General features: G+C 37.3%; 1 protein-coding gene across 2 annotated transcripts in view; it reads right to left on the reverse strand.

Annotated features, from left to right (window-relative positions):
• Window positions 1–255: 255 nt before the first annotated feature.
• Window positions 256–15,204, reverse strand: part of ggnbp2 (gametogenetin binding protein 2) — a 30,238-nt gene continuing 15,289 nt past the window's right edge. Inside the window, exons 9-14 of one of the 2 annotated variants that reach the window (XM_077222493.1) lie at window positions 14,405–14,587; window positions 12,503–12,647; window positions 8,888–9,010; window positions 8,454–8,608; window positions 6,703–6,927; window positions 256–1,016 (exon numbers count right to left, since the gene is read on the reverse strand). In XM_077222493.1, the coding sequence (XP_077078608.1) occupies window positions 840–1,016; window positions 6,703–6,927; window positions 8,454–8,608; window positions 8,888–9,010; window positions 12,503–12,647; window positions 14,405–14,587 (1,008 nt within the window). In that variant the 3' untranslated portion in view covers window positions 256–839. Of the gene's footprint in view, window positions 1,017–6,702; window positions 6,928–8,453; window positions 8,609–8,887; window positions 9,014–12,502; window positions 12,648–14,404; window positions 14,588–15,204 lie in introns of both variants that reach the window. The other variant, XM_077222492.1, reaches the window with a different exon arrangement.

Genomic DNA, 15,204 nt, shown 5'->3' on the forward strand with positions numbered 1-15,204 from the left:
CAGTTTTTATTATCTATATTTTAATAAAACATAAGGAAATAGAACAAAACACGCCATCTAGTGGCTGACAAATTTAAACATTTATCAAGGCTTGATAATATAAGATGAAGTTTTAAGTAATAAATAAAACAAGCTGTTTGACAGTCTATCATGGGAACTTAAATCACATTTTTATATGCTAACCAAATTAGATATTTACAAACCTATATTTCAATAGAAACACTCACAAGAGACATGAAACGCATTCAAATCTGATGCATATTAATAAATATTCTTTATTTAGTAAATTTTGCACATTGCTTTCAACATCACATCCAATCTTCTTTACAAATGGATGTTTTCATCGTCCTGTAAAATCTTTTCGTTCAGATCATTTTATTTCTGTACACATTTATTGGTACAATTCTTGCCACTAAAATGGTCACAGTCAGAGAAACAATCTGGGAGAAAACAAAAACAAAACAAAGAAATGCTTCACAAACAATACATTAAGACTATCAACATCTAACCCTACAGCCAAGCCCTGCAAGCTCGATTATCATTTTAATAACTGTGTTCCTAACAACCTGCTCCCTAATCACCGTGTCAAGAGACAGAAAGGAAAACAAAGCCAGCTGTGATTGGTTGAGAAGTGAAAGAGGCGGAGCCTGAAGGGGAAGACGTGTATTTAGATGCGAAAAAGACATGGAAATTTACCCAAAAAACATGAACATCGTCAAACACAGCGCTGAAATTGATTCTTTTACCCATTTCATATTCCCAAATTCTCGCCTGAAAAAAGCAACAATGCAGCAGTGATCATTATGAGTGTTTTCACGGTCTATAAAAATAAGTGTGTGTTAGTGAGCGTGTGCGGCGGGCAGCCACTCTCCGCGGCAGTATTTGGTGAAGCGATCTTTGAGGTGCTGTCGGTACTGGTCTCGTGTTCGGTAGAACGACTTGTTGTTCTCCACGAACGACTGGATCTCATCCTGTGTCAGACAGTTCTCTTCATCTGACGTCACTTCAGACTCGTTCTGTTCAAAAGAAATTGGAAGAAAAAAAAAAATCACCATATGCAACTATTTCAAAAAAGAAATAGTAGTGAATTAACAATTTCACAGTTCATTTTTAATGAACTGACAAAAGTACATTATTAGACCGTTTTTTTCTCGGGGCCTAAAACAACTTAAGAAAATATACCGGCCATGAATAATTTTAGCAAAAACAGGCAGTAATGACACCAACATTTTAGATACCAGTGAAAATTCACAATTTTCTGTTTCAATTTTGATACCACAGCTGAAACCACTAGCCTAACTAACATGCATTTAAAACAAGCAAACAGTCAGTAATAAAATAAGAACAAATAGTCAAATTACAATAAAAAGCACAAATAAATACAACATAACAAATATATTAAAAAAACAGTGCTTTTCAGGTACAGAAATTTAATAGAGCAAGCAAATGTAAAATAACACTGCATAGTCTTCACTGTATAAATGAAACATTTATATTAATGAATCCTTATTAAACTTACAAAAGTGATTCAGTCAAGAGCGGTGAGTGATTTTTTACAGATGTGGAACGGTCACCATGAAGCTCTTATTTCTGCAGTGTTATTTTACATTCGATTAGTTTCTGTACCCGAATACCTGAAAATCTTAAAACACTATTTGAATTGTATGTTTGCAATAAGACAATGTGAATGATATCAACATTGATGAATATGATGAAAGTTTTTTTTGTACCTTATTTGAATCGAAATCAAGAAGTAAAATCGAAAGTAGGAATCGTAAAAATTCAAGCGATCCCCAACTCTGTGTGTTATCAGACGTGTGAACACACACACACACACACACACACACACACACACACACACACACACACACACACACACACACACACACACACACACACACACACACACACACACACACACACACACACACACACACACACACACACACACACACACACACACACACACACACACACACACACACACACACACACACACACACACAGGTCAGCAGGACGCGGTTGCTTACGGGCCCGGACCAATCAGGGGCCCGCGTGACTGGAAGATATTGATTGACAGCCGGGGCCCCCAATCGCATTTTACTACTTTTAGTCTGATCGCATTTTACTTTATTGCGAATTTATTTGAATAAATAATGACAACAACATATTTTACTGTTCACTGAATACATGTGTGAAACGAGCAACGATAGGTTTGTGTAATTTGTTTTGAATTGGGACCGGGGAATCCCCGGGTCGGTAAGTGAACACGCAACAGTAAAAACGTTGAACTTGAGACGGACAATATCTATATGGAGTCGTTGTCAAATTACAAACACAAAAGTGGCTTTCAAAAGCAAAAACGAAAAGAAACTAAATTAATGAGTAAATTACCAAAAATAGGAAGCTTCTTTAATCGACAACTTCGCACAGAGGAAAGCCCGGGAAATGCAGCTATGATGTAAGTGAGCATCTTTTTTATGTATTTGGAGCCAGGCCTATGTGTGTGTAGTCATAGCAGTGAGTAACAGTGTGTTATGGTGCGCATTCACCAGTGTTTTTTTATTTGTTGTGGTGCACGTAGGATACTCCTCATCTCTAATGGCGCTTTTCCACTACACAGTTCCAGCTCGACTCGACTTTGTTTGGTTTTCCACGGTGTAAAAGTTGTACCTGCTTTCGGTACTTTTTTTCGCATCACCTCCGGCGAGGTTCTGAGCGAGCTGAGGCGATACTAAAATGTGACGTGAAAACACTGCAGACTGCTGATTGGTCAGAGAGAATCGCCACTATTCACTAGGGGTGGGGGAAAAAATCGATTCTTAGATGCATCGCGATCAAGGTTATAATCGTTAACGAAAACGAACGAAAAAACGAAAACTAGGTGGGAAAAAACATTGTTGTTAACTAAAATAAAAATAAAAACGAGGCATTACAAAAAAACGATAACTAACTAAAACTGTAATGTGTGTTTGGCAAAACTAACTAAAATAAAATAAAATAATAGAGTAAATGTCCTTAGTTTTCGTCTTTGTCAATGTCCTTCATTTTTATCGCCATTTAAAACACGCAGTGTATTCGTTCAGCTGCATTTCCTTTCCCTTCTCTCCCTCCGTCTCTCTGTCACATGCACGCGCGCACACACACACACACACACACACACACAGCCCCTCCCCTCCGTGCACACCGTGTCTCCATGAAAACGAGGGTTCGACGTTGAAAGCAAGTTCGCGAAAGGTTGGTATCTCGTGAACACCTTTACACAATCACACATTAAAAAGTGGTGCAAAAATATTTTTAATTCTGAATACATTATTGTCTGTGTGTTAATGTCAACCCGAGAAGCGATTGCGCCTTCTTTAGAAAGTTAACTAGTCGCAAATTTGAGGTAAAATGCACTTGGGTTGTCGATGTCAAATATATAAGCTGTGATTCAAATATTAAATAATGTTATGTCATTATTCACTACAGATGAGTAGCCGGTCCGACATTAATTTTATGGCCCGCGTCATGCAAAAGATGAATGCACTTTTTATTTTATTTTTAGTTCAAAGGTTGTGCGAATGTTAGACAGTGTGCCTTATATGTAGCCTATATGTTTAATACCGCGGAGTCTGACGCTTTGGATAATCCGTGGGTCAATTAATAAAAAATAACATTTATCATCGTCATTGCGATGTGTGTGGAATGTTTAAAGTAGCTTTATATAGCTACTTGATATCTCCGAAATGTAACCATTAACTTGATAAGCGCAACAAATAGCGAAACAAGCGGTAAAGCTGTCAGTTTGTGTGTGCTAGGCAGAGCTCGTGCATTCAGAGCTGCGCACTTTCAATTGCGTAATTTAAATATCACACTTTAATTATTTATAGCTCATAACTTATAAAAAATAAAATAAAACAAGGTGTTATTACTATATGACAAATGATAGACAGCTATACAGCGCGCAAGGACTGAATTGAGCTCTCTTTCGCGTCTGACTGGACAAATACACAGCATTATGTATAAATGTCCGTTTTGGAGAATATTCATGCAAACACAGTCAGTTATGTCTTTACAGAACATACAGTTGTGAGAATATCGGATGTGCATCAGTGCAATTGGATCTGCACTCGGTCTTAAAGTGACAGTGCGTAATAAACCTAATGCCGTCTGTGCACTTAATATCAATCAAACAACAAAATAAAAAGAGAAAAGAATTCACTGCTCTTTAATGAGAAATAGCCTGTATTTGCTCAATGATTTTCTCCATGTATTTTGAGTTTTTTAATACTCTTGAGTATTATTTTTGTTTTAATACATTTTTAATCTACTTTTTTGTTCCAGATTTTTTTAATTTTTATTTTCATATTCAGTATTACTTTAAATCGGACAAAGACTAGCAATACTTACCTTGCAACTTACCTTTTTAATACTCTGTTTGGGTATGAACTCTTTTTTTTGTGCTTAATTTTAATAATTAATATTGCTAGAAAACTGTTAATCCACTTTTTTGTTCCAGATTTTGTTTCACGTTCAGTATTAGCCTACTTTAAATAGGACAAAGACTAGCAAGACTTACCTAGCAAGATAGGCAATACACAATATTTCTTACTTATTTAGAAATGCAGTTTATGTCGTCTTTAGTCTGTTTGCTATTTAGTTTTTTTTCCTGGCACACGTCACTTACACATTTTGCACTTTACTGCGGAGTCTTGTGCAGACTGTTTACATATTTGTGCCCATATGTACATTTTATGTACTGGTTTTATTGTTGAATATATATCTCTAAAATTGTATGATGTTTTCGTTGAGTTATTATTACACAATTCTTTTTCTGACCTTTTTGAATCTTGCCCCTGACAAATAACCCAAAATCCAAAAAAAGACTAAAACTAACATTAAAACTAATAAAAACTAAACTAAAACTAAGCATTTTCAAAAAATAAAAACTAAACTAAACTAGCAAACCCACTTTAAAAACTAATTAAAACTAAACTGAATTTGAAAACAAAAATTTAAAACGAAATAAAAATAAAAACTAATGAAAAATGCAAAACTATAATAACCTTGATCGCGATACGGACGTGGACGATTCTGAATCGATTCACAAATGTCAAAAATCGATTTTCAAATAAAAATTATTTTTTTTTTTTTTAGATATGTAGCCTATTTATAATGACGTAATATTGACGGAACGCAAAAGACGGAACTCTGAAGCGCGGAAGTGCAGTGCCAAGACTGTCTGTCTGTGGCGTGTGCACATAACAGAGACGCGATGGCTGAGTGCGAAATCCAAACACCCTCCTCGTTAAAAGCTGACATGTGGAAATATTTTGGCTTCTATGAAGTTGAAGGGGGAAAGGAGCTGGACAAGAGCCACACTAGTTGTAAGCTTTGTAGAATAAAACTAAAATATTTCGGCAACACGACAAATATGAGAAGCCATATGACACGTTTCCACCCAGAGGAGGAAAAACACTCGGCTGTACCAGAGCCGTTTCTCTCTATGGCTCTGGGCTGTACCGGTGTTCAGACGATTTCTGCTGCCTTGTCGAAAAATGCTACCCAAACGCGAATCGATCACAGATAATGTTGATTCATTCTCTATTGTTTCCATAATGGTGTAAATCTCACAATATTATAACATTGTTATTTCATTTTAATCAGGGTAAGTGTATGGGGGGCATATTTTGATATTTTAAATGAACTAGCAATTATCACATTTGATATAACAAGTAAAAATTATATTATTATATGAAATAAAATTATAATAAAATTCGAAGTTAAGAGTACAGTATAATGTACTGTTTTTATTTTTAAATCGGGTGTGAAAAGTAAAAATTATCATCAAATATTCATCTTTGACCTGTCAACGTTTCCTACAAGTCTCCACAGCAAGGATGCATAGATTTATGGGCGTGGTAAGCAGAAGAAAAATGAGTCTGCACATGTGCATAACCAGTAAGTAGCACATCTCAATGGGTAGCATGAATCGTCAGAACACCTGTCATTGTTATATTATTAATTTACTACAAGTATGCTCATGCTGCTATTTCAAGCACACATTTATTTTCCTGTTGGTTCTTTGCAATTTTAATAAAATATATTGTACTTTAATTCTTTATGGGTCATTGCTTTGTACTTTTAAAGCAAAGTATTTATATTCACACACACACAAAAAGATTCAGATAATCAATAATCGCTTTAGAATCGAATCGCAGGCCTCTGAATCGTAATCGAATCGAATCGTGAGGTGCCTCCAGATTCCCACCCCTACTATTCACCGCGTCATCATTGCACTCGCCAGAGCTGGGTTTTTTTCAGCAGTGTTTCGTTTTACTGCCCTCAGCCTCTCCTGAAACAACGTTTGTCTTCTAGCTGTGAGAAACAGCCACATCCCGAGGATCAAAAACAGCATACACTCAATTTCCTCCATTGTCCTGTGTGTGTGTGTCGCGTAGTTCCTGTGCCGTCGCTATGACGACCAGGTACTATTGTGGAGGTACTATCTGTAATGGAAAACGGAGCGAAATGCGAGGCGAGTAGAGCTGGTACTGGTAATGGAAAAGCGCCATTATATGCGGTGTCTCTATGATCCTGTCCTATTCACGATAGCCTACTCGTGGACATTCGTCATCACGTGCTGTAGTAAGGGTTAGGGTTAGCCTTGTTAATCCTGCATAAGGGCCCGGTGTCGTCTCGTTACGCCACGTCACTCACCAGTAGCTCCACGAGGCTCTTGTTTGCCTCTGTGCATGTGTCTGGCAAGAGATGCTGACTGTGGAAACACTCGCTGCTGCTCACATGATGCCTGAAGCTCTCGAAGGATTCACAGCACAACTCTTCTTTGCTTCTGCACAGATGTGAAGGAGAGGAAGACTCGTGAACGGCAGCAGATCCTCTCCGACTGCCGTCTGATACGCACATCTCCTCCGCTTTACACGCCTATGAGAGAGGGGAAAACATCACATCTTCAGTAATAGCAACCAGCGAGGCACTGAAAAAAACGGTTTTATTTCTGAAACCAAAAATTAAAATGTTCATTTAGTCAAAAATGAGAATAAAAAAACTTCAAACTGCGACTTTTTTCACACATTACAGTAATGTCACTGTCACTTGCATCGTTTGTATGTTTTAAAGTCTTAAGGAAAGCACTTTAATTTTAGTACTGTACGATTTATTTTGGATTTTTGATATTCTTAGTATTATGTTTATGTCATCACTTTATCTTATTTCATACTATCCACTTTGTGCTGTAATGTTGAAATTTCTCACCTGTGAGACAAATAAAGGCTGATCTAATCTGATCCAATCTAATGTACAGTTAAATGTAGTTACATTTTAAAATAGATTTTTATTAATATTTTATTTTTATTCCTTTGTTTTCTTACTATTTTTATTTTTATGCACCAGGACAAATTCCTTGTACTTGGCAATAAAAGCTGATTCTGATTCTAAAACATATTTATAAATCATTTAATTGATCAGATTTATTCAGCATAACAATCAAATACATTTTTTTTTTCATAATTTAAATTGCAATATAGTGCTTGCATTTAGCAAAATTCTTAATTTGACAGAATTTGAGTTTCATACCAATTGTAACAAAGCTTATTGTGATTATTGGATGGAAGTAATGGCAAATAATGTTTAGTGAAGTTGTGTTTATGCATCAACTGAAAACAGCATGGATTAAAATATCTCAGTTAATCAAACTGAAGATCGATTATAAATGACAAATCGATATCTTGAACCCCGCTCTGACATGTTTACCTGTTGTAGTTCATCCATGTCGCGTGCACAAAACAGACACTGACAGTAAAATGTGCTATTGGAAAAATGCTACTTAATCGTCACTATTTATGCTGATTTTGGACAAAACCAAATATTCTGAAATTTCAATGCATCACTAAAAGAACTAGAATATTTACACATAAAATGAATGCGATACATTTTTGGCATTAATATTATGATTGTTGTGAAATTCTGATGTAAATTTGTTCATAGGACTAATGTCTCCCATTATCCTGCAGAGCTGCTTGTATTTTATAATATCAGTAACACTTTACAATAAAGGTTTCGTTAGTTAACTAAATTAGTTAGCATGCCATTAACTAATAATGACATAACATTTATTAATCTTTGTTCATGTTAATTTCAACATTTACTAATACTTTATTAAAATTTTATTAACATTAGTTAATGCACTGTGAACAAACAATGAACAGCTGTCTTTTTATCATCTAACGTTAACAAAGTTTAACAAATACAGTAACAAATGTATTGCTCATGGTTAGTTAATACATTAATGAATGTTAACTAATGTACCTAATTGTAAAGTGTTACTGTAATATTTAGCAGATAAAGCATCAAAACACAGTTTTTTTCCATTTCATCAAAGTGCCACATGATTAATATAACGTTTAGCCACGTATGAATCAATAATGACAAGACGGGCCTACAATACTCACTATATGTAAACTCCCACAAATTGACCCCTTGTTTTTTCTTTTCTTCTTTTTATTTTTGTTTGTGTTGTCTTCAGAGTTGGCCCAGCACTCGACACAACTGTCCACAGCGTCCTCTTCCTTTTCCTCCGAGCAGTGGTGACTACATGAGTATTCACCTGAAGACGAACATGCATATCATCACTATCACATATCTATTAGACAAATACTTCAGATATGATCCTGACTACCCATAAAAACAGCATAACTCTCGCAAAACAAGCTCAAATCTGACTGGCTGGCTTTACGCATGGTCTAAAATCAGGATGCACAGGTTTTGAATCAGTCCAAACAGGAAACAAAAATGATGTTTACAAGTTTCCAGAATAAGATGCAATGTCAACGCAGTTGAATAGACAAATGTTTGACGATCTATAATCATAATAACGTTGCTTTACCCGTTTCATCATGGTTACACATGCCCTCGGTGCAGGCCACATCTGAGCCCTCTCTAGAGCCCGTCTCACTGCCCTCCATACTGGAGCAGTAACCACAGTCACTGCCGTTACTGTGAGGCAACACTACTAGAGGAACAAACAGGCACAAACACACCAGTCAGAGGCATTCTGGGTACTAGGAATATTTTATATTAAGGGGCAATATTTGCCACCTTAAATTGACTTCCAGGGCATTTTTACCTTATTGGATGTATGCATCGTCCTTTGTTAAATTCTCATATTTAATCAAATTCAAGTAGAATAGAGACACTATGGACTGTTACCAATCAAATGAAATCAGTATCAGCTAAATCCATTTTTGCACTGCAGAAGTTGCACAGAAGCTGTATCTAAAGCAGTATTTAGATGCATTTACACAGCAAATATTATTGCATAAATAATTCTATGACAATTATATGATACTCTGATTTTGTTTTGGAGTCTCCTACAAGAGGTTTACATGCATCAAAGATCAAAAAACACTTATAATATACAGTGCACATCATTTCTCAAAGAGTCTGAAAACGGTTATTTTGATGATTCAGTTTCTCTAAACTCCTCCTTTCTGAGAGCTGCTCTGCTCTGATTGGTCAGACGGCTAAGTCTGCTGTGATTGGTCGACTGCGTACACGCGTCGGAAACTAAATGGCCATTATCATATCTGAATTTCAGCTTCGTATACACAATGATACGAACAGTAACGATTGCTTTTGAAGTTCCTGCAAAGCAGAAAACAGCTAAAAATCAAACTCTTCCAGTCTCAGATACAACTAGTGTTTGAGGGCGGAGCAAAGAGACGCTGTTCAGCCAATCAAGAGCACAGGCTGGAATTATGCAAATTTGTTACATTGTTACACTGTAATAGAAAGTGAGATGGAATAACTGACGACTCGTTTCAGCAGTTCAGAATTAATTCTGTCTTTTGAGAGACAATAACTTTATATGTCGTCCACTTTAATCTTTGAATCATGATCTTTTACATTCACAAACAGCTGCTATATTACACTCTGTATGAAAGGGAATATTTGAAAAAGCATAATAGGGGCACGTTAAATACGAAACTAAAACCAAGTTTTAGCAAGTCACGGTCTTAATGACTGATTCGCTCAAATGTGTCGATTCATTCAGGAATGAAGCATATGACTGTCTCTATGAATGGATCATTGAATCACCGCTTTGTTCAAAAACACTGATTTATACAGGAATGAAATGTTACTCTGAGATGCACAACGGTTCTGCTGTGACTTTGTTTGGAGCTATTTTCATTGGTGAAATAAAGCAAAAACAGAAAATATTGTGCCTAAAATGTACATTTTAAAGGTGCAGGATAAAAAATAATTGGACAATAAAATAAATAAAGATTAGACAAAACCAATGCCTCTCAATCATTACTGATGGTCCACTGGAAGTGTGTGTCTACAGAGTGTATTTTCAGGCTAATTTGTTGTGTCTTGACACAAAAACAGCTCGTCAATCTTACTATTGCCTTGTTGACTGATCTATAACTCGACAGACTACTAGTTACTATAATTATGGTTTTATGATGACACACATTTGTTGTTTATTAGCAAGTTGTTTATTAGTTATAATTTTCAAAATAGCTAATCACTCATCTAATCACCCGGCTAGTCTGAAGTTTCTGCCGGCGAGGAGTCAAGTTTGAATGCGGTGTTTAGCTGTAAATTTCTGCATAGTACACCTTTCATTTCTTGTTTGTTGAACTGTTGAATTAAACCAGCATAACATTAGCAATCATGCTGATATCTGGGAAAACCACGCTTGCTCGTGTGTTATTATTGCTAACTATATCATAAGTTAAATCTCATACAGTGACATGATTTGAATTTCAGGGTCACTGTAACTGCATTCTTCTAGGGCTACATCACGCAGTGAAAGTGTTCAGAACCGAGCCGTGTATTACCGTAGACGATACATATCAAGTCCCCGTCATTAATATAGCACTTTTAACAATATAGATGGTTTCAAAGCAGCTTTACAGTGATAATAGGAAATTACAGTAACAGCGATTGTTTTGGCTTTACAGCAGCTCTAGAATAAAGTTATTGTCTAGCCAAAGTTAGTTTTGATTGATTCACTTTCGTTGCAAAGATCATTAGTTATTAACTTACACAACACCGTTCTAATGTCGCTTTTCCACTGGATGGTACGGCTCGGTACGGCTCAGTACGGTTCGGCTCGGTGCGGCACGGTTCGGCTCGCTTCGCTTTTCCACTGCGTGGTACGACTCGGCTCGGCGCGGCACGGCTCGCTTCGCTTTTCCACTGCGTGGTACGACTCGACTCGGCTCGGCACGGCTCGCTTCGCTTTTCCACTGCGTGGTACGACTCGACTCGGCTCGGTGCGGCACGGTTCGGCTCGCGTCGCTTTTCCACTGCGTGGTACGACTCGGCTCGGCTCGGCGCGGCACGGCTCGCTTCGCTTTCCACTGCGTGGTACGACTCGGCGCGGCACGGCACGGCTCGCTTCGCTTTTCCACTGCGTGGTACGGCTCGGCGCGGCACGGCACGGCTCGCTTCGCTTTTCCACTGCGTGGTACGGCTCGGCGCGGCACGGCTCGGTTCGCTTCGCTTTTCCACTGCGTGGTACGACTCGGCTCGGCGCGGCACGGCACGCTTCGCTTTTCCACTGCGTGGTACGACTCGGCGCGGCACGGCTCGCTTCGCTTTTCCACTGCGTGGTACGGCTCGGCGCGGCACGGCTCGGTTCGCTTCGCTTTTCCACTGCGTGGTACGACTCGGCTCGGCGCGGCACGGCTCGCTTCGCTTTTCCACTGCGTGGTACGACTCGGCTCGGCGCGGCTCGGTTCACTTTAGCTCGGTTGCTTTTCCACTGCAGTTAGTACCGCTTCAAAGTTGGTGGGATTATGACTGATCGTTATAGTTTATCCGCTCCTCGGCAACTAACAAGAGGAACGTCTGCGGTTCTCGTCCACTGACCATGATTCGGCCATTTCTTTTTTGGAAGTTTTTTTTTCTTCAAGCAAGTCAAGCAAGTAGTTTTAAAACATTGGAGGCTGTAACTGGCTATTTAAATCTAGCGGGTTTGATGTCTCGCAAATACAGTGACGCTGGTAGTGACGATTCTGTCTGTCTGACCAATCAGTGATCTACAGTGCTTCCACGTCACATTTTAGTATCGGTACGGTACGCTTGGAACCTCAACAGAGGTGGTACCATTTAAAGCGAGCCGTACCGTACCATGCAGTGGAAAAGCGCCATAACAGAAAACCCTTAATGCGATCCGGACAATTATTTTAAAATGGTAAACTTCAAAAACACAAATCTGTGAAAACGCTGATGGCGTGCACATGCGTATTACGTGTTTAGTCTATAGGGTTGCGCGTTTGAATATATATGTACGCAGGCGTGTAGCCTTTCTTTACAAATTTACCTCACCATATTACTTGTCTGGCCTTAAAAATTCATAATACTCAATTTTTTGCATTATCCATGTGAACTGGAATCATTTTGACAATGTTTATCAGTACAGAGGTAAAGGGACGGAGGCATTCACAGGGGATATATCACACAGGCATCCTCGGCGAGCTCTCTTTACCTGTCTGTGTTTTGGGGGAGCGCAGGATTGAGGTCGCGGGACAGCTACAGGAGGAGCTCTCGCTGGTGATGATGACCTCCACGCTCCCAGACTCCTCTCCACTCCCACACGACTTACAGCCGCCGTCCACAGACTCAGACGAGCCCTGAGGAAACATCAGAATAAAAATAAATACAGTTTATTTATAAAAAAAGAAAGAAAAACGACCTCACGTTGTCATGTCAATCACGTTTACACCAAGCCTCCGAAACTTTCGTCCATCATAAAAAAATAGAATAGAGCTTTAGAGTCATTGTAAACAACGGAATTACAGATTGGAATTCGGACCGGGTTAAATTTTTTGCGGTTTTCACATTGTAAACAACGGAATTACAGATTGGAATTCGGACCGGGTTAAATTTTTTGCGGTTTTCACATCCGTTGCAAGCATTTTGAGAGACTTTTTTTTGAGAGAGATTTTTTGTGCAAGGACTTTAAAGTCAATTTATGTTTCTTATTCACCACCATCTGCACATCATTTAACACTGATCAGCTTCACTTATACAGCACTTCCCACAAGTACAAAATAGGGCTTTACACTACTTTACTGAATAAAGTCAATTTATTTTTCTTATTCACATAATGTCTTGTGAGGAACACGAGGGAGGGCGACAGAGAAAGGGTCGTTCTAGCACAGTGTTGGGTAGGGGTGCAACAATATATCGTGTCACAGTATATCGTTATACAAAAATACAACAATATGTATCGTGGATAGGTCACCCAAAATAAAAATTACTGTATGAGAAAAAGTTCAAGTTTTTTGAGTTTTAGTGTCAGTGTTACATTAAACTACAATATATAATGTTGAATGTAATGTATAATGCTGCAATGGGGGAATATTTGTGGGTCCTGATAATATCAAATATATCATTTTACCAGTAAAAAGTGGCCTAGATTATTTTAAATATATCTAGTCAGTGACAGAGTGCAAGCACATCCTTCTAAAATAATTCTGTATTTTCAGTCATCAATATTTCTCTATTATCCTGTGCATTTGGTTTCCAGCACCAAGTCCAAGCCTATTCATTGACACCCACAATGTAAAGTAGCATTTTAATCAACAGTACATTTTTTGTTAACCTTTTACTACATGTCTGTATGTATCGCAATAATATCTTATTGTGAGTTCAGTATCGTGATATGTATTGAATCGTGACATGAGGGTATCGCTACACTCCTAGTGTTGAGTAACAACTAACTACATTTTTCAGCAGCTTGAGAACAATTTAGCTTCTTTTTGTTGTATTCATTTTAAATGTATCTTGAAAATTCAATACGGTCACCATAATTGAGATTGACATATACAATATAAATTATATATATATACTTCCTTTTAAAAGTTTGGGGTCAGCAAGATTTTTTTAATTAGCCTAATACTTTAATTCAGCAAGGAAAAATAAAAAGTGATCAAAAATTATCATCAAAAGTGACAGTAAAGACATTTATAATGTTACAAAAATTTCTATTTAAAAATAAATTGGGTTCTTTATTCATCAAAGAGTCATGAAAAATAAAACGCATCACAAATCCATAAAAATATGAAGTTTTCAACAGTGATAATCATAAATGTTTCTCGAACATCAAATCATCATATTATAATGATTTCTGAAGGATCATGTGACACTGAAGACTGGAGTAATGATGCTGAAAATTCAGCTTTGATCACAGGAATAAATTAAACTTTACTAAATATAAATACCTATATATTCACATAAAAACAGCTATTTTAATTAATTTCACAATATTACTGATTTTGTTGTTGTTCAAATCAATGCAGCCTTGTTTTTGTTTTGTTTTTTTAATCTACTGATTTAGAGAAGACCGTGAAAGAGAGGAACAGAGACACATTAAAGGAGTCATTACCTCATCAAGACTTTTATCTTTTTCCCCCTCCGCCTCTTGTTCAAAACCACACTTGTTTTTGCGTCTGTTCTTGCGTTTTTGCCTCTTCTTCTCCTGTTTGAGTTCTTTGGCTCTCTCCTCTTCTGAGAGCTCCTCACAGAGTTGCTCCAGTCTGCTGATGCCCTGAACCCTCTCCACCGCCATCTGCACATCATTAACACGGATCACGTGAGCTTCAGATTCAGAAACATTACCGCCCAATACAGAAACATCACCGTCATATATAGCACTTACAAGTACAAAAATAGGGCTTTAAACTACTGTACTGAATAAAAGTCAATTTATTTTTCTTATTCACATGACTTGAGGACAAAAAAAAATACACAAGCATTTTATTTTATATCCATTTACATTTAATCATTTATCCGACACATTTATCCAAAGCGACTTACAAATGAGGAGAGCAATAAAAGCAGTTAAACTAAAACAATACTTTCATAATGTTGTTCTATAGTTCGTTTTAGAAGTATCATTTCCTTGCAAGCTTGTGTAGGTATACTGTTCAAAACCCGGTGATTTCCCAGGAATAAAGATTTATTTAAATAGTACAAAATTAAATGAATGTTACTCAAACTAGAATGCAACAGATTTGGCCAATTACCAGAACCTGGCTAGTTTTGGTCCACATGTTGGTTTATAGCCAATACTAAACTAATATTTCTCAGATAAATAACATTTAGATGGATGTTGCACATTTTAGGAGGATTGCATGAACTTTAGGTCAAACTAAAAAATACACAAGCATCTTATTTTTTTTAATC

This window comes from Siphateles boraxobius, unplaced genomic scaffold (genome assembly GCF_051911475.1).
Source record: "Siphateles boraxobius isolate OS27281-9 unplaced genomic scaffold, OSU_SipBor_1 120, whole genome shotgun sequence".
Lineage (NCBI taxonomy): Eukaryota > Metazoa > Chordata > Actinopteri > Cypriniformes > Leuciscidae > Siphateles > Siphateles boraxobius.